The following is a 21,744-nucleotide window of genomic DNA, read 5'->3' as shown; positions in this document are numbered from 1 at the left end:
AGTAAGAAATATGGCCTAGAAGTTAACAAAGAGAAAATGTCGATATAGACATACCTGGCTATAGTAATTAAACTAAATTACACTAGAGAGCTCTCACAGTGACAAATTCACCAAGAATCCTGGAATAATTTCACTACTGATAACAAACATGTTATACACGGAAGGCAAATATTAGCATGTAGTCATGACACATTTAAATCAGACAGGAAAAGATGTGACTAAAGTAAATGTAATCAAAGAAAACCAATGGATAAATAACAACAAAGCACTCTGACAAAAACAAGAAGTCCGAATAGTCCAAGTAATGAAGCTTACAATAGAACAAAACCTCGCAATTTTTACAGAATGGATCGATTTGTTTGATTATTTCATTCATAGGAGATTCTGACCAATAGAAAGCTACAGAAATAAAAATTAAACTGATTATTTTTTGATGATTTTAACTTCCAATCGTATAGTAAGATATTTGATCACGTGTTTAATTCTGTCCAATCAGATTAAAATTATACTGAGAATTATCTACTGTAGAAAATTACCGATAGAATTTGTTTAAGTAGATTGTTTCTGTTTAATGGCAACCAGTTTCCTAGTTTTGACAACTGTCACATTTAAGAAAATATCCATAATATACGTATTAAAAAATAATCTTACGAATATCACACGACAGTAAGAATAAATAAGAAAATAATGCTTCATTTTTACTCAAATTTGTTGTCATTGGGCAATAGCCACTCGAGAACCGCGGGCTCTCGTGTCTATTGCCAGACAACAAATTTTCGAAAAACTGTCGCATTATTTTCAATTTATTCTCACTCTCTTGTGATATTACACTGACTATTAAAATTTTCACATAATCTGACCAATCACAAACCAAAGACAGCTTGTGTTATCGCGAAAACACCAACTGTCTTTCAATTCTGATTGGTCTATCAGCTTCGTGTTTTCAACGACGTAACCATGGATACCGATCGCAAAGCAAAGTTTGACGTTTGCCAAAAAAATTATTGTAGCTGTATACGTCAAAATGAGTCGTTTCGGTGGTACTTCAAACTAAGTTATAAACCAAAACATTGAAGAAAATATACCGATTTTAACTATTTAGAATGGGAAATAAGCCACAATATTATTAAAAAATGATTTTTATTAACGTTTCGACGCCCAAATCGGGTGCCGTTGTCAAAATACAAAATACTATTAATATTCTTTTTCTCATGATCATCTTTCAGTGCGTCACAGTTTTTCGATTTCTCTCTAACGCATTAAATTGTATGTGACAGAAAAAAAGGCACGTCTGGGAATACTTCGGTAATTATTCTAGTTCGGTGATTATTCTAGTTGTCGATAGATGGCGCCATAATCAAAAAAGAATTATTTATTAAATAAAATAATAATATTATCAATATAATCTGTACAATTTATAAGACTATACAAATGAAAGAAAATACCATTTTATAAATGCAATAGACACAATTGATTTGGTTTTATTCCAAATTGAAAATAAAATTTGACAACTGTCAGATTTAACTAAAATGTCACGGTAGAATAAATGTCATAAATATGTATTATCACGGACTTACCTTTTTTTCTATAATTTGTGACGCACTGAAAAATGTTCATGAAAAGGAGAATATAAACAAAAATGTTGTTGCTTAGTAAAAAAATTCTTCTAATAATTTATTTAATTTGACTCATTTATATCGGCAATTCAGATACATATGATACATTTTAAAGTAGAAGACTTTAAAAAATAAAAATAAACGCAACTCGTAAATATTGGCAATATCATTTTAAAGTCTTCTACTTTAAAATGTATCATATGTATCTGAATTGCCGATATAAATGAGTCAAATTAAATAAATTATTAGAAGAATTTTTTTACTAAGCAACAACATTTTTGTTTATATTAATAGTATTTTGTATTTTGACAACGGCACCCGATTTGGGCGTCGAAACGTTAATAAAAATCATTTTTTAATAATATTGTGGCTTATTTCCCATTCTAAATAGTTAAAATTGTAAAAATGCCACAAGAAAATAGCTTCAGAACAACAAAATATACCGAGTAACACAAGAAAATCTAAATCTTATATATGGAGACAATTTATGATGTTCTGTGTGGATCGCAACTACAAATTAGATGCAGAAAATAACAACGAAAGACTAGCATTCATTCTAAAAGACTGGGCCTTCAACTATTTATTGTTATAGGTAAAAAATAATTATAACAAATTATTTATAGTTATAATAAATATTTCATGATTATGACTAATTGTGAATTATTCAAAAAATGGGTAGATTTGGGTTACCTAGATCAAATGTATTATTATTAAATTCCTTCCTCTCATTCTACTGAATTTTTGACCTATCACTTTGTTCGTGAAATAGTCTAATAAAATACCACTCGTGATTTAATTTATCTTATAAGTCTGTCTTTTATTTCTAAACTCAACTGAGTTGCTTGAAAACACCACGAGTCCGTAGGACGAGTGGCAAAGCTCTTGTGCAATTACTACTGAAAATTTGAGAATAATTAGTGAATAGTCCAAGGATCAAAATCTATATGAGGCCGAAAGGCGCTTTTACCATGGGGGTGGTTGCTACCCCATCTCGGGGGTGGAAATTTTTTGAAGATATTCTTCTTTAGGCGCGATTCGATTGAGGGTAAAATTGTACATAAATCTGCGCGCCTGCGCACACAGACAGTATGTAGTTCCTTGCTAATCTTTCAAGATAGGTATTTATGTATCTGTATCCGTGCAAATAAGTCATTAAAAGAATATATTAGTGTTTTTAGTGAATGTATTATTTATTATAATTCTTGTGTTTTTGGATTTGTGTTTCTCTGTAGTAAAATAATAAATTTTTACACTATTTGTCGCCGTGTTGTGTAATTATATCCGAAACTTACATGTCAATTAGAAGTACCTCGCTGGTGTAGTTGGTAGGGCGTTAGCTCCGAGATTGGAATGACGCGGGTTCGAATCCTGGGCGATTCATATTTTTTTTTTATTTTTGGTTGTTTTAATAAATATTTTTTGAAAGTGGTAGAGATAAGAAAGTTACTTTAATTTTTAAATAACATACAAATAACCTGTTAAGTATATTTACTTCGTTGAAATTACCTATATAATAGAAGAATATCTTCTTACGTGCGTACAAAGTACACACACATTCTTTTTTATCATATTTTGACCACAAAAGTTGATAAAAACATTCATTCTAAGCAAAAAATGTTCTATACATTTTTTTGATAAAATTAATAGTTTTCGATTTATTCACTATCGAAAGTGTTAGTTTTATATCTAAGAAATCAATGTTTATAATCAGTTTTCTGCTAATAACTCAAAAAGTTTTCGTTTTATCAAAACAACTTTGCTTAATAAAAATGTACCTTTTGAAAAAAACGAAGTAATCGAGCTATACTTATTTATATGTTAGCTCTTCTTCGTCAAATGCTAAATATTGTAGATTCAAAGTCAAACGACGGGAAAACTATGCATTTTTCGAGGATAACTCGTTGAAACTAATTTAAAGTATTTAAAAATATCTATCTCTAGAAATAAAAAAGAAGTCTCTAGCTCAAAAATTAAGTAACTTATAATGAAAAGAATGTCAGTCACTATTTTTTTCAGCAAAAAATTTATCCGAAACAACCCCCTTATCACCAGCCTAATTAACATTAGTCATTGACCCTATTTGGCCTTCTTTATTATTAATAGGTTCTAGAAGTTTGACAGGCTTAAAATTATTAGTTTTTAATAAAATGGAGTTAAAAGCGAATAATTAATTTTTATAGTTTGGTAAAAAATGCCCTTTTCTTCGGAATAGAAAGATTAGCATCAGAGACACGAAAAAATGTTTAAAAATGAAATTGTAGTTTATTTAATTCCCAAGAACATGGTTTGCAAGAAATTTTCCTATGGCAAAAATTGAGTGAGCTACTGACAATTAACACTTATAATAACATGCAAAAACCACCTTTACCAACCCTTTCAAAGTCAACTCTTTTTGAGACTGAAGATTTTAAAAAGATTTAATATTAATAGCCTTATAGATCTCATAAAAACCTATAAAAATTTTTATCACCAAACTTTCTAAGATAAAAAATTAAAAAGTTACGGTTAAAAAATCAATATATTTTTTTAGAAAAAAAAAAGAGAAATCCAATTGGAAGCATAATAATGTAAGTTAGCGGTGTTTTTAGTCATTGGCCTTATTCACTCTTCTTTATTTATGTATTATTAATAGTTTCTAGACGTTTGACTGGCTTATAATGATTAGTTTTTTAAAAACTGGAGTTAAAAGCGAATAACAAATTTTTGTAATTTGGTAAAAAATGCCATTTTCTTCAGAATAGAAAGATTAGCATCAGAGATACGAAAAAATGATTCAATATGAAATTGTAGATTATTTAATTTCCAAGAGCTTGGTTTGAAAAAAAAAATTTTCTGCGGCACAAATTGAGTGAATTGTAAATGAGTACCTATACCGAAAAACATTGATTTCTTAGATATAAAACTAACACTTTCGATAGTGAATAAATCGAAAACTATTAATTTTATCAAAAAAATGTATAGAACATTTTTTGCTTAGAATGAATGTTTTTATCAACTTTTGTGGTCAAAATATGATAAAAAATTTCCACCCCATAGTAAAAGCGCCTTTCTGCATCATATAGATTTTGATCCTTGGACTATCCACTACTTATTCTCAAATTTTCAAGCAAATCGATCCATTCTGTAAAAATTGCGAGGTGAAAAGCTTCAGTTCCTGGACTAGAAGTAATAACACATATTTAAATGACAATAGTGAAATTTTCCAACATTTTCACAGAAGACCAAAAAAGAGATGGGAGGACGAAGTAGATGAGGATGCTAAAAACCTAAAAACGCGTTCATGGAAAAGAACAGCAGTAAAACGAAGTGATTGGAGAAGCTTGCTAAAGGAGACCAAGGCCCACTTTGGGCTGTAGTGCCATTGGATGGAACACTCACAGGATGTAAAACGAAAGACTACACAAAAAATACTGAACTACAATTCAAAAGGTAAGAGAGATCTAGAAGCCCTGAAAGAGATGGTAATAATACCCTTGCAAATATAGAACAGCAAAGCTTAATCCCTATAAAGAACTTTTTACAACATAAACACAAAAAAATTTTACAAACATTAAAAAGTATTTACCAAATTCAAGTCCATTCAAAAGCTCAGGTATGGTGTTATGTTTCATAAATGCAACTTCTCCCGCTTCTAGCAGACACCTAAAAGCTCCTTCATATCCTGCATATGGATCAGAATCCGTACATCTTCCTCCGGGTATTTTACTGACACACAATTGGCACAGCTTATCAGAATTATCTCCGATTGGGTTGTATTGATCTGTCAGACAGTTGACAGCACAAGATGGACCAAAATAGTTGATGGCAGATTTTACATGGTTATTACAATCTATAATATCCATACCGCCTTCATTCAGAAGCTGCAAAAATATACAGGGTGAGGCAAATAAAGGGCCTATTAGAAATATCTCGAGAACTAAAGGCAACAGAATCATGAAAATTGGAATAAAGGGGTTTTGAATGATGATCTATTAAATGAAAATATTTTCATCTCTTTGCAACTTCCGGTTATACCGGAAGTTGCAAACAAGTCGTTTTTTTAAATGGGACACCCTGTATATTTTTACATTTTTGGATTCTCTTCGATGTCTTCTTTCTTAAAATATGAGGTTTTGTAATATTATACAGGGTATTTTAAAAGATAATTACGTTTTTTTATTAATTTCGTAGCAAAATTAACACCCTGTAGAATTGTAGTAGTTTGACATCTAAAACTCTACTTACGTTCAAATGATTTTTAATATACTCTAATATTGTTAAGAATCATTAGTATAGCTAAATTTTTAATTTTAGTATACAGGGTTGGTCGAAACTCGGAATGAGTATTTTCTGAGTTTTCTTAAGGTACTAGTACACTTTAGAAGACCAAAAATAATCATTTTTTTCAAGAATTTTTTTCTCAGAACCTTTTTTAAAAATTAACATAAAACTTTTTACATATTAATATTTAACTTTTAGAGAGTACAAAAAATGCATCTTTCTTCATTTATGCACGTACACTAATATTGTAGAGGGCGCAAAAGTCGAGGCCTCGAAAAATGATGGCGGACAGTTAATCTCAGAATTGGGATATCTGAAATAAAAAAAATCGTACTTCATTTGAAAAAGGAAGGTTTCTTACGTGACAATTTACCACAATTTGACCAAAAAATAAAAAATAAATATTTTTTAATCATGAAAAACTGAAGAAAAACCGGCGATTATTTCACAATTTTTTTTTCAAATTTTCGTAAAATCTTTTTTGCGGAATTTTTCACTAAAGGTGGTAAATTGTCACGTAAGAAACCTTCCTTTTTCAAATGCCGTACGATTTTTTTGTTTCAGAGATGCCAATCCTGAGATTAACTGTCCGCCATCGGAACTACTTTTTTTAGAGGCCTCGACTTTGGCGCCCTCTACAATAATAGTGTACGTTCATAAATAAAAAAGATATATTTTTTGTATTCTCTAAGAGTTAGATATTAATATGCAAAAAGTTTTATGTTCATTTTTAATAAAGGTTCTGAGAAAAAAAATCTTGAAAAAATGCTTATTTTTGGTCTTCTAAAGTGTACTAGTACCTTAAATGGAACACCCTGTATTTTAGTATTGTAATGAAATGATATTTTATGGTACTTTTTTATTTCTTAAGCATTCCCTATACCTAACTGCTTTAATTTGTGCTTAATTGTTAATCGCACCAACCATCTTAACTATAATACGTAGGTATTATAATACGTATTTATACGTAGGTATTTTGATAGCTACACCATTATTGGTAATTTTAAGGACCAGTCTGGATTAATATTTGTTTATTTGTGAAAAATTATTTGGGATTGAGTATTTTCACGGCCAACCTAATAAAATTTTACGTATTTTTTGTTGCAATTAATGTTTAGCTTAAATCACCAATAACTCACAAATTAAAGCAGTTAGGTATAGGGAATGCTTAAGAAATAAAAAAGTACTATAAAATATCATTTCACTACAATACAAAAATACAGGGTGTTCTATTTAAGAAAACTCAGAAAATACTCATTCCGAGTTTCGACCAACCCTGTATACTAAAATTAAAAATTTAGCTATACTAATGATTCTTAACAATAGTAGAGTACATTAAAAATCATTTGAACGTAAGTAGAGTTTTAGATGTCAAACTACTACAATTCTACAGGGTGTGAATGTTGCTACGAAATTAATAAAAAAAACGTAATTATCTTTTAAAATACCCTGTATAATATTACAAAACCTCATATTTTAAGAAAGAAGACATCGACGAGAATCCAAAAATGTAAAAATATACAGGGTGTCCCATTTAAAAAAACGAAGTTATAAGCAACTGCCGGTATAACCGGAAGTTGCAAAGAGATGAAAATATTTTCATTTAATAGATCATCCTTCAAAACCCCTTTATTCCAGTTTTCATGATTCTGTTGCCTTTAGTTCTCGAGATATTTCTAATAGGCCAGTTATCTGCCTCACCCTATATATGAATAAAATAATATATCACATTCAAATGAACAAGATTAAGAGTCAACATTACCACGCGGAAAACGCGTTCCGAGATTGCAGCTTTAATTTTGAATATAATTTTGTCGAGATATTTGGCACACATATTTTGTAATATAGTAAATAATGCTAAATTACTCTGCAATTAAATAAAATAACATTGTAATAATAACAAAATAAATTGTGTCACATTGGAGCTATTAATAATCGATTATCTATAACAAGAAATCGAACGTGACTGACTCGGCAACATTTCGCGCCTACCAGTATAATAATAATTATTGTTTTTGATAGTATAATGTCACTGTCACTGTCGTACTGCCGACGCACTGTTGCCGCACTGTTGAAAGTTCGCAGAACTTTCGAAAAACAAGAATATTGATGACGCACTAATGTTGCCTCTTAAATGAAATAATTCATTAGAATTTATCAGAAATAATATTAGAGTATTCAAAAACAAAAAAAAACGATCAAAGCCACTGAATTGTATTTTTAAGCGGACATATTTTGTTAATGTAATCTTATAAAAAAATATATAAATATAATTCTTACTGTATTTATTGGTAAAATCCATCCTGCAAAGGTTTCAACTCCTGCAAAGCATGCTTTAACACCTCGTAATTGCCGAATGGAATTCACATAGCTCAGAGTTCCACTTTTGACAACGGCTACAGCATAGTAATAGTTGAAACCACCTTCTAGGACTTCCTGAGCTATTGGCACCAAACTGTGATATCTGCAAAACAGAAATACCTCATAAAGCTACATATGTTTTACCAAAAAAGACAACATGAAAAACAGTATTTTAATAAAATAATACAAGAAAACAAAATAAAAGTTATACATCAGGAGAACACAATATTAATAACATATGCCTTACACAAACAAAAATGTATAATAGAAAATTTTATATAGTAAAAGTCAAACAATAAGGAATGCACGTAATTTTTGCACTTACAGTTGAGTCCGCGAGTCTTTACCCGTGCGTCATTAATACCTGGCGAGATAAAACACATACTTTTTATCTAGCATCATTCTCTTCCACGCATGAAACTCATGAAAAACCAGCTGCCGTTTGTTATTAAGTAAAAACACATGTTATTTTTATGAACCATCTAGACTCAGTGCATTGAAAAGAGATAGGTACAAAAAAGACGATTCGGTATGTTTTCATATTTTAAGCACAATTTGTTTGACGTTTCTGCTTTGTTTACTTTTGTGGTTGTCAGTCAGTTAAATTTTTTGCCGTTTTTGTCGAATTTTTGCGTTTTGAAGTTTCTTTATACTACACAAACAGTTTAGACCTGGATCCCGCGTAAGAAAGAAAAGTTGATTAATAGCAAGCTGAAAATTTGTTAATAGCTTAACGGTGTCTAGTCGGACAAACTTTGATGCACGGGAACACTGGAACAGGGGAAGTTTTAACTGTAGAGCATGATAAACGTGTCGTCCTGACAAGTTTATGATTGTGAAAAATAGCAAGTTGTTTTTAAGTTTATTCGATAGCCAACATTATGTAATATATGAGAAAATGTTTGTCCGACAAAAATATTGGGCATTTTAACGAGTCCGACACGTAGAACATGTCACATCACAGGAATTATGTTGGTGATGAATAGCAGTCTGATTTTTGCATGAGAGTATAATGAAAGGTTAAAAAAGTAATTGGAAGTTCTGTCCGACAAAATTAATGGGAAGTTTTCGTAGTCGGACATTCTAAACAGGTAAGATATAGACAAAAATGCTGGTGATAAATAGCTTTCCGACAAAGACGAAATTTAATTAAGTAAATTATTCCTTACCATGAATGACTGTTGTCGGAAAAAAATAAGGGGTAGATTTTGTAGTCGGACAATTTAAAAAAATAATTTTTGAAATTTCAATAAGGGGTGATTATTCTATGTCAAAAGTACCTGCAATCAATTACAATCGATATCTTTCGATTTATCTCAACATCATTTAGATACATCACTGTAATACATATATAGTAGATCAGGCAAATTATATTATGGATTGAGTGGTCTAGCTATCTTTGTCTGCCACATGCGCGGGATCGCTTGGTTAAAAGAGATAGATAGACCACCTATCGACTTTTTGCACTGTATTCCCTGTCTACCCTTATGTCTATGAATACATTTCCATTTAAGAAAAACTGTCACTTTTGACAATAATTCATAATAAATTGCAATCGTAACTTCAAATTTAAACTAATCGATTTATTTTGGCAGAAAATTATTTCTAGCCATGTGACATATTAATTACATTATTATTTCATTTGTAGAAAGTTGAGAAAAATTACGCTATACAATTTTAGTAATAATTTATTTAGGTACCCTTTTCAATCAAGCAAAGCATTATAGCACGAAGAATGATATTCAATAGAATTTTCACAATTATCTGGCAACTGAACCTCATTGAATTGATGACCAAGTATTTTACTAACTTTGTTCGAAAATAACTCAAAAATGTACCGTTGAATGGTTTCACTTTTTGATTTGGCGACTTAAAATTTAAACTGTTGACACTCAAAAATAGACACAAAAACACTCCATAGTTAATATAAATTTTAATTTCCAACACACGTGGCAAACAGAAACTCAGAGACCATGTACTTTCAAATACTACTTTGTATAGCACAAAGTGTCACACTGACAAATGCAGCCTTCTAATATATACCTCTAAGCATAACGTGTCATATTTACGTCTATTCTTATAAGCACCGAAGTTTTAGACTCTTCACATTTTTCAATGTCGTTCACAGAGTTAAGATTTGAGTATGGAAAAAAATGTATACAACGTTTTTGGTAGGAAATTTTCCGTACTTTCTGATGCGCCTAATTAGAAAACCCTAAGAGATTGCTTTCACATGTTCTTTGACATTTTTTATTGTCATTTTGAGAATATCTAGAACAAACTCCACCCAAAAAAATAATTGTTTTGCAATATATACATGCATTGATACTTACCTCACTGTTTTTGGAGTGTGCATGTACAAATATATATGCACATGCAAATATGTGTATATAAATAATAATATACAACTAAAATAGCTTTATCAATATGTGACTAAGTCATTCTGAAAAAATGTTTTTTATTTATTTCCTTCGATTTGCCCAAACTTTTTGTCCGACATATAACTTTTTGCGTTACAAAATATAATTTGTACATAAACAAATCAAAATTAGCTTGCTATTTATCACCAACATTTTTGTCTATATCTTACATGTTTAGAATGTCCGACTAGGAAAATTTCCCACTAATTTTGTCCGACAGAACTTCCAATTGCTTTTTTAACCTTTCATTAAACTCTCATGCAAAAATCAGACTGCTATTCATCACCAACATAGTTCCTGTGCTGTGACATGTTATACGTGTCGGACTCGTTAAAATGCCCAACCTTTTTGTCGGACAAACATTTTTTCATATATTATATAACGTTGGCTATTAAATAAACTTAAAAACAACTTGCTATTTTTCACCATCATAAACTTGTCAGGACGACACGTTTATCATGCTCCACCGTTAAAACTTCCCCTGTTCCAGTGTTCCCATGCATCAGTGTTTGTCCGACTAGACACCGTTAAGCTATTAACAAATTTTCAGCTTGCTATTAATCAACTTTTTTTTCTTACGCGGGATCCAGGTCTAGTTGTTTTCACAACTAATTTTATATTGGGCTTTGAAATTTTAAGGTAAATAATTATATTTTGGCAGTTAATATTTAAAACATACAAAGCTAACGTCATTCACACAGTAAAGAAATGATTGTGTTTAGATTTCCGTCAAAGTGAATAAAATAACAAAAATAAAATGTTATTGAATTTTTTTATAAATTGTTTATTTATTTATTAATCAATAATAATAATAGAATTTATTAAGCTACTTCGAATGTAGCTGTAATTCTGCACAAAAATGTTGAAGCAAAACTTACATTTGACATTCTATATATTTGATAACGTCAAATTTTATAATAAAACCTGTAATCGGAACAGTAGCCACTTTCTGTCACTTGTTGTTGCGTGAAATAGATTTCCGACTTATTTCGTATGCTTTAAATGATGACGCACGGGTAAAGACTCGCGGACTCAACTCTAGTTGCCATATTCTAAATTTCAAATAATATATAGGGAATAATCCGATTTTTTGACATATGTCTGACATGCCATTCCTATTACAGCGAGCATTTTATTGGGTAGACTTAGTGACGAGTTTATATGATGTCATTATTATATTTGAAGGGATTGTAAATGGTAACTGACGCCTGTCATAATATTGGAGGTTAAATATAAAGTCAAATTATTGTTTTCAAATTATATTTTATTTATTTAGTTTACTTTAACAACAGTTTATTTTTTAACCCTTTCCCTTCCCTATCCTTGATTGGTCGATTAGGTTCGTAATAGTTTTGTTGTATGGTAGGTTTAGTTAGGAGTTAATTTTAAGAAATGTTGCTGGCTAAATGGACACAGCTTAAAAAGGCCATAAAAGTAGAAGAAGAAAAAATAAACAAACAAAAATCTTATATAACGTTCTATATTACAACATGACTTTGACACTTGTATTGCAGATAGTTATCTTTGTTTCACACTCTCAAAGACAAAGAGAAACAGTATGGCCGGTAGCTGTTTTAGTAAATATGCATATGTTTTTTATTCGACAGGCAACAGCGCTTTCCTGCTAAACCTAACGGTAGCAAAAAAAACTAATATGAGCAAAAATTTGTTGAATTTGTTTGTCGTTAAGTTTGTACTGGTAGGTCATCATGTCATTAAATCTATGACATGCATTCCTAATTGTTTAACTTTCAGTTTACTTTTAAAACTATTTGAAAGTATAAAGAAATCATTATTTATTATCATGATAGTTATAGCATAAAAGTAATATGTAATGGAAATTAAGTAAAGTCTAAATTTAGTTTTGAAAACTAGTAGGCCTGGATCTCGCGACCAAAAAAAGTTGATTAATAGCAAGGTGAAAATTTGCTAATCGCTTAACAGTGTCTATTTGGACAAACTTTGATGTAGGGGAACACTAGAACAGGGGAAGTTTTAATTGTAGAACAGTTTAAAAATTTGGAATGTCAGATTACGAAAACATCCCATGTATTTTGTCAGACAGAACATCCAATTGATTTGTTACCCTTTCATTAATCTCTCATGCAAAAATCAGACTGCAATTACTAAGCAACATTATTCCTGTCATTTGACATGTTCTTCGTGTTCCACTCATTAAAATGCCCAGTTGGTGATTAACACCAGTCTGATTTTTGCATGAGAGTTTAATGAAATGGTAACAAATCAATTGGAAGTTTTCATAGTCTAACGTTCCAAAATTTTAACCACTTCCACAATTAAAACTTCCCCTGTTCCAGTGTTCCCATACACTAAAGTTTGTCCGACTAGACACCGTTAAGCTATTAACAAATGTTCAGCTTGCTATTAATCAACTTTTTTTTTAGTACGCGGGATCCAGGTCTATAGAGTTTTAGACCTATAGGGTTGCTTCTAATTCTTTTTATCAAGAACATACATAGAATCTAATGTAATGAGTTGATTTGAACAATCAATTTATTTAGATTGGATAAAAAATGCTCCTTTTATATTTCATAAATAAAAAATAAGTCTGGCTAATTGGTTTATGCCAAAGCCAATTATAAATTAAAAAAAAAATGTAATGGGTTTATAAAAGGATATTGAAGATCATATCATCTGAGTAACAAAAGTAATTATTAAAGATTAGTTATCAGTTAACCATGATTCCCCCATGTATTTAGCACTTAGGTTCAAAAGTTATGCATCACCCAAAAAATATTCGCTAATATTAACTATTTTCAGAAACTACTGTCAGAGATCATTTATAAAAAAATATCATAACATTGACAGCTATTTTTTGGTTTAAGAGATACCTACTACTTTTTTTTAATAAATAAAAAATTTATTTCTAATTAAAATAGAATTAAATATTTTATTATTGTGTACCTATTTTCACCACGGGCATTGATGCAAGCCTGGATTGGAGCTTTAATACTGCTAACAACTCGATAAATCATTTCCTGTGGCAGATTCTCCCATTCTTCTCTACAATAAATTGTAAGCTCATGCACATCCCATGCATGCTCAATGGGGTTCATATCTAGAGACATCGCAGGCCACTCCAAACTGTGATACCTCCTGTCTTAAGATAATCATTAAGCACTGGAGTCCTATGTGAGCAAGCAATATCATCCATAAATACAAAATTTTCACCCACAGTTTCCCACAGAATCTCACACGAAGTTCTAACATCCGTATGATGTACCTTTGTCCTGAGTCCAGTTAATACCCACCAATTCCGTGCATCCACCTGCCATTATACCCGCCCAAAACATAACACTGCCACCAGCGAAAGGAAGTATGGGACGAGCATGTGCTAGTTGTGCAGCTCTTGTTCAAACACAAATTCGCTGGCTATCATTATTTAAACACATTCTGGTCTTTTTTGGAAAAAGCACAAAATTCCAAAACTGTTGAGGGAGCTGAATGTGTTCTTGAGCCCATTGGAGGCGGTGCAAAACTAGGGGTCGACAAGACAAGAATTCTTGTCTTGATAACAACTTCGTATCTTGCCTTGAGAAAAACTCAAGAAATTAAAAAAAAATCTTGGCTTGACATTTTCTTGACATCTTATATCTTGTCTTAAGAAATTTCAAGATCTTGAAATTTTTTGATTACCCGGTCCGGTTATTCCCCGGCGACTTTTTTATTGCATTGTGCCTTAACACAGCCTCCACTGCCACCGGCTCCCGACCCCGGGGAGGGCCCCGATCTGCAATTGTTTCCTGACGAACGCAAAATTGATGTTTAGTTGCATGCTTAAAATAAGTATTTTGTATGTTTCTCACATATTCTAATCTTAGCTGTCCAGGATTTCATAAAAAAGTTGTTGAACCAAATCGAAACAGTTTAGACATCGAAAATGACTTTGAGATTATTTCGACGATGAGATCGAAGTAGAAAATGATATGAATGATACTGCTTTAGATTTCAGATTTTACATGTACCTGCGGAAAGGCTATTTCAAGAGCAGCTTTAACAATAACAAAGCCACGAAATCCGTTAGGTTTTAGGTTAATGGTTAACACTCCATTAGAAGTGTTGTAAATATCTGCCTTAATTCATTGCACTCCGATTTAAAAATGTGCTAAATTTGGTATTTAAAATAAAATCTAGTTTGCAATTTTATTTTTAACAGGATTCGGTAAGTAGGTATCATTAATTATTATTTTTAATTTACATTTTTTAAATCGTTTTAGTAAAAAATAATAAATGAAAATATGTTATGTTATGTTAAAATAATGTTATCTTTTTTACAAAAAAATATGTTTTATGGTTTTCATTATTAGTCAAGATATTTCAAGATTTCTTGTTTTCTTGACAAGAGATCTTGGTATTGACATACTATTTCTTGTCTTGTCTTGAAATCTAAAATTACCTACTTCTAGTCTTGATCTTGTCTTGAAATCAAGATAAGATCAAGATAAGATCTTGGAATTTTCAAGAACTTGGCGACCCCTATGCAAAACATGTCCAGGTTGTAGCTGAGGAAATCTTATTGGTCACGACTCCTCAAACCTGACCCTAAATTTCTTCTTCTTACTGTAGCCTATGATACTCTGACTCCTGTAGTATCCTGAACTCTCTTTGAAGGGCTGTAACAGATGACAGATGTAGAAGAGTTTCTACAAATGGAAATTCTGATATATCCATTATGTAGTCAATGCAAGCCACTGTAAGTCACTGGTAACTCGGGGTCTACTAGAGCGAGGTCTATTCTGTATTGAATTTGTCTTCAAAAACCTATTCCATATCCGTGGTACATGACTCTGAGAAAAACCCAATATTTCTGCCACAAACCGTTGTGAACGGCCTTCTTCAACTAAAGCGATAAAAGCGATTTAAAGCGAAATTTAACCAGAATAAATTTTTCAAATGTTTACACTTTGACAAAACTAGGTTAATAAAATGGGTATTTAAATAAAATGAAAACCCAAAAAAGATGTATTTTATATAAAAGGCCCCATTAAATATGTGATAAGGATGTGGATTTATAAAAGTGTAAAAATCGTCAATACGAGGGGTGATGCATCACTTTTGAAACTATGTGTATTTAATTGAATTGTTTTCTGGAGTAAATTGAAATTATAATATCAAAAACCTTGCCCTACCACTGTATATACAGCTAGAAATCAATACAAACCTTCCTCCTGCAAACACGGCCCCTGCATCCAAAGTGGTCATTGTTGCTTTCTCTTCATCTAACCATTCCATACATTCTTTTTTATTAGAAGCTTGGATACATTCAATGTTAATTGTTTTGTAACCAACCCTAATTTGATCTCGTTCATTGGCTAGAGAAAAATTTCTACATTTATGTAATTCTTCTGGAGTTATTGTACACCAAATTATTTTATCTTCCTTTGGTTTAACTTGATCTTGTTCTAATGAATTGATTTTCCAGAAGTTTTGGCCTAAAATAAATTTGATTAAGACATTATATGGATATTAGGAGTTCCTTAAAAGTGTAGATCGTTTGGACTAAAACATAGAGGTATATACAAAGCAAAAGATATTTTAGTGAAAATGTCTATGAAGGCAACTAGGTCCTTTGAAATCCATAATATGTTACTAAACTACTACTGTTCACCAAAAATAATCATTTTTTTCAAGAATTTTTTTCTCAGAACTTTTATTAAATATGAACATAAAACTTTTTATATATTAATATCTAACTTTTAGAGAGTACAAAAAATATATCTTTTTTCATTTATGCATGTACACTAATATTGTAAAGGGCAAAAAAGTCGTGGCCTCCAAAAATGATGGCGGACAGTTAATCTCAGGATTGGAATATCTGAAATAAAAAAACCGTACTGCATTTGGAAAAGGAAGGTTTCTTACGTGACAATTTACCAGAATTTGACCAAAAACTAAAAAATAAATATTTTTTAACCATGAAAAACTGACAAAAAAACGGGTGATTTTTTCACAAAATTTTTCAAATTCCATAAAACAGTGGTAAATTGTCATGTAAGAAGCCTCCTTTTTCAAATGCCATATGATTTTTTTGTTTCAGAGATTCCAATCCGGAGATTAACTGTCTGCCATCAGAACTACTTTTTTTCGAGGCCTCGACTTTGGCGCCCTCTACAATATTAGTGTATGTGCATAAATAAAAAAAGATATATTTTTTGTATTCTCTAAGAATTAGATATTAATGTTTAAGAAGATCTATGTTCATTTTAAATAAAGGTTCTGAGAAAAAAAATCTTGAAAAAATGCTTATTTTCGGTCTTCTAAAATGTACTAGTACCTTAAAGAAAAAGAAATATGGTATATATTTTATACTGTAGCAAACTGATTTATATATTTTTTTAAATTGTATTACCAATGCCCATTCAATAAAAAAATATATACATTGAACATATTTTGTGACTTTGTTTAGATTTAGACATTTGATAATAAAAGCTTAATATCAGCACTTTTTTATCTTTCAATAGATTATTATTGTTATGTAATGCTTATTATAAACAATATTCATAAATAAATCTAGGAAAGATAAATTGTGGAACCCTCAGTATAAAGTTTATTTTACTGACCTATAAATAGGTCACTGATTTAACATAAGATTCACATAAGTTTTATGTGAATATGTGCAGGAATTGTTATTTTGTTAATTGCGATTTGCATAAAAAGTTTTGTATTTTCTAAAATAATTGGGACCGAACCCATTTCGGATTACCAAATTTTTCAGTAAACAGATTTTCTTAAAGCACTCTTAATAAAAAATACAGTGGACTCTCTCTATAACAAACACGGATATTACGAGGTTTCGCTTATAATGAGGTACGCTAGATGTCCCATGAAATTCCTATTGAACTATAACACCTCTATAACGAGGCATAATTGGTTATAACGAGGAAAAATGAAACCAAGAATATGTTTTTTACCTGTTTTTAGCGAAGTAATGGCTATAAATAAATACCCCAACTGCTTGTATATAGAAATTCTTAACATCTGTGTTTGAAGGCCAGTGATGTAATAAACACTGCCTGCAATGAACTTCTTTCTGTTTATCTATTGACCGATATTTAATACATATTGAAGGAAAGTTACAATTTACGATGGTACGAAGTTTCATTGTTCAGGTCGACCATCGACACCTAATAAACTACGTAAGAGGCATTAAAACATTTCAATATCATTGTTGTCTGGTATAACAAGATCCGCTTATAACAAGGTAATTAGTCCACCATTTCAGTTCTCGTTATAGAGGGAGTCTACTGTAACAAATAATATGCTTATCCTTTAGAAAAACTCAAGAAAATGAATATAAAAGACATCATTTACTGGGTAGCAGAGGCTTGGGAATTTGTGAATGAGAAAGTTATAAAAAAACTCCTGGAAAAAAAATTGGCCAAGCCTTACTTACGAAAAAATACCAGATCTACAGGCTGAAGGGACCTTGTGCAAAATATTCCTGGCTGTAAAGAGGTGAATAACAATGATGTAAAAATCAAAATCATTGAAATGGTTACAGAAAAACCTTCAAAAGCCTCTGATGAAAGTGATGAGGAAGAAAATGTCAACAGCGAACAGCAGGTAACCCACACAGATGCTGAGGCTGCATTTGATCTAGCGCTACGCTACATAGAGCAACACCCTGCCACCACGCCAGTGGATATCATGTTTTTGAGACATTGGCGTAACTTAGCTTCAAGGGAAAGTAAAATTTGAAAGGTTTACTACAGTGAAGTACTTAAAATAATATTTTATTATCATTTTTGATATATAAAGTAGTGGTTTTTAGAGTAACTGCATACTTATTTTCCCTAAATATATTGCCAAATTCTGTTTCAGATTAAGCGGATTTTCTGATTACCGAAGTTTGGATTAGCGGGACTCTACTGTATATCTTAAAATTGATGGACCTATAGCACTTTTAAATATTATGCTGCCTTGAGAAACTTCTAGATAGGCAATTTTATTGGAGCTGCTTTTAGCTACTTCACAATTCAAGAGAATTATTATTGTTTTCATTGATGATATAATAAAAATGTATTAATAGGTGTAACTATATGTAAAGGTAGATGCACATATGAGTCACAAAGTATTCCCTGAACTTTATTTAATCAACAGATATTGGAGTCATCAACCGCGCCCACTATGCTAACTTACAATATTGAAGAATTTTAAATTTTTGTTTACTTACCTGTTATAATTGTTATTGAGTTTAAGGTAAGGGTAATAAAAATAAATAAACTGCCATCATATGTTTTTAAAATCATTTTATCTTCGTTATCAAGATAAGAACATCACAATATTCATAACAAACACTTGCTGTGCAAAATGTTGATGATTACTGACAGTGACAAGTGACATGGTTCATGGTGACATGACAAGGACAGGACCACCATAGATAGACATGACATGACCACATGCATAGCCACCTTTACTTAACGGTAAAGTAAAGGTGGCTATGCCACCGAACGCTATGCCACATGACACACTAACTTGTCATTTGTCGCTTAAGTCCAGTCTACATTTTTAGTCCAGCAGCACAAACCTTTGGAGAAAAAAACGTTAAAAATATTAGAGAGATATCGCAAAGGCTAGAGATATCGTGTCAAGACGTAAATAAAGGATAACGGTCTATTTCAACATAGGCATAAAGAGAGTTATCGCAAATGTTCTGAGGCGGGGTTTAACGTTATTATGACAACCGACGTTTGGGATTAAATGTAACCTAGAAATTAATGTTGAGGAATACTATAAATGGTTTTTATTGAAAAATGAATTTGGATACTGAGCAGGTTGACTTTCATTTTAATTTTAATGATTTAACCAACAATAAATATAAATAATCAGTATAAAAATAATATAAAACATCTGAATAACTAATATCCTACCACAGAAAGTACCACCGTGTTTCTCAACACGGGAAACAAGATGATTCACAGTTTTTTCTTTATGAAATTTCTATTCTATAAATTATTTTTATGTTTCATTCCAAATATCAAATTAGCGTTAACGTTATTACCGTCCCTTATTTCAACCTAAATAGCGGGACACGTTATCCGGTATTGGCTCCGTGCGTCTCCCCTCTACGTACAGTCACGTGATACGCTGTCGGATTTTGTAAGGACGTTTTAACATTGAGTCTTATGGGATTATTTTGTTAAACTTGAATATTTTATTTTGTAGTGATAATAACCGAATACAATTGTTAGAATTCATTAGTTATTAATTTATACTGTAATTTATAGTGCAACAAAATATTTTCTTTTTCGTTAATAAATATTTATTGACATAAACTGCGATAGTGAGGTTATGCATACAAAATCAAACTGATAATCAATATTGGAAAGTGAAGAATTTATAGTGCGTTTTATTTTCTGTTTATAATTAATACATAATATCACTAGCGTGACACGATATTTTTTTAAATGTCTCATTTAAACATACACAAAGCGTCCTTATAAAATTTCAAAAAACCGCCACCATGAGCAGGTCGGTCGATTTTGCTTTGACACTTTGTTAACGCTCGGAGCGAATTACCGTATCATTCACTCTGCGCTTGCGTACATGTCAAAATAGCGTTTTCCGCTATTAGCGTGCGATAAAAATGCCTTTGCGATATCTCTCTATTGTCCTTTGCATGATCATTTTTCAGTGCGTATACATTTTTCAGTGCGTATACATTTTTCAATGCGTATACATTTTTCAATGCGTATACATTTTTCAGTGCGTATTCGCTCCGAGCGTTAACAAAGTGTCAAAGCAAAATCGACCGACCTGCTCATGGTGGCGGTTTTTTGAAATTTTATAAGGACGCTTTGTGTATGTTTAAATGAGACATTTAAAAAAATATCGTGTCACGCTAGTGATATTATGTATTAATTATAAACAGAAAATAAAACGCACTATAAATTCTTCACTTTCCAATATTGATTATCAGTTTGATTTTGTATGCATAACCTCACTATCGCAGTTTATGTCAATAAATATTTATTAACGAAAAAGAAAATATTTTGTTGCACTATAAATTACAGTATAAATTAATAACTAATGAATTCTAACAATTGTATTCGGTTATTATCACTACAAAATAAAATATTCAAGTTTAACAAAATAATCCCATAAGACTCAATGTTAAAACGTCCTTACAAAATCCGACAGCGTATCACGTGACTGTACGTAGAGGGGAGACGCACGGAGCCAATACAGTGCGTATATCATTTTTCAGTGCGTAGTAATAAATGATAGGAAAAAGATTAAGTCCGTGATAATACACATTTATGACATTTATTCATGATACTATAAATAAAGTTATTTATAGTATCATGCATTTATTCTAACATGACATTTTAGTTAAATCTGACAGTTGTCACATTTTATTTTCAATTTGGAATAAAAACAAATCAAATGTGTTTCTTGCATTTATAAAGTGGTATTTTCTTTAATTTGTATAGTCTTATAAATTATACAGATTATATTTGTAATATTATTATCTAATTTAAAAAAATTATTTTTTTATTATGGCGCCATCTATCGACAACTAGAACAACTAGAATAAATGTTATAAAAATGTCACCGACGTGCCTTTTTTTCTGTCACATACAATTTAATGCGTTAGAAAGAAATCGAAAAACTGTGACGCAGTGAGAGATGATACGTTTTTATTCATAATCAATGACTTTGAAGAATGTAAACAAATTATTGAATCAATTTAAATACGCGGCAGGATTTTTATTAGCTGATTTTTGTAGGTTTTACACAAGACTGTATTCCTGTAGAATACTACTGGTATTTTGTATTTTGACAACGATACCCGATATGGGCGTCGAAACATTAATAAAATTATTTTTTTCAATTTATAGGCTTATTTCCCATCTAAATAGTTAATTATAAAAATGCCACAAGGAAATAGCTTCAGAACAACATGTCAAACCTATTTTAGGATGGGGAAAAAGGTTTTATTTCGCGACTGTCATCTCTTCGGCGAAATAAATTTTGTACGTATATTTATTACACCCTGAAAAAAAGGAAAGAATACCCATGAACGAACATATAAAACACGCTGTATTTTCCTGTCACCGTGTCAC

At 31.0% G+C, this 21,744-nt stretch overlaps 1 protein-coding gene across 1 annotated transcript in view; it reads right to left on the bottom strand.

Moving 5' to 3' along the window:
* Window positions 1-19,019, bottom strand: part of LOC114330626 (melanotransferrin) — a 59,439-nt gene extending 40,420 nt beyond the window's left edge. The window contains exons 1-4 of the mRNA XM_050645267.1: window positions 18,852-19,019; window positions 15,840-16,110; window positions 8,157-8,340; window positions 5,182-5,476 (exon numbers count right to left, since the gene is read on the bottom strand). Of these exons, the coding sequence (XP_050501224.1) occupies window positions 5,182-5,476; window positions 8,157-8,340; window positions 15,840-16,110; window positions 18,852-18,927 (826 nt within the window). The 5' untranslated portion in view covers window positions 18,928-19,019. The remainder of the gene's footprint in view (window positions 1-5,181; window positions 5,477-8,156; window positions 8,341-15,839; window positions 16,111-18,851) is intronic.
* Window positions 19,020-21,744: the final 2,725 nt, after the last annotated feature.

This window comes from Diabrotica virgifera, chromosome 3, assembly GCF_917563875.1.
Source record: "Diabrotica virgifera virgifera chromosome 3, PGI_DIABVI_V3a".
Taxonomy (NCBI): domain Eukaryota; kingdom Metazoa; phylum Arthropoda; class Insecta; order Coleoptera; family Chrysomelidae; genus Diabrotica; species Diabrotica virgifera.
Note: the sequence above shows the minus strand (reverse complement) of the source record. Positions and strands in the feature narration are given on the sequence as shown.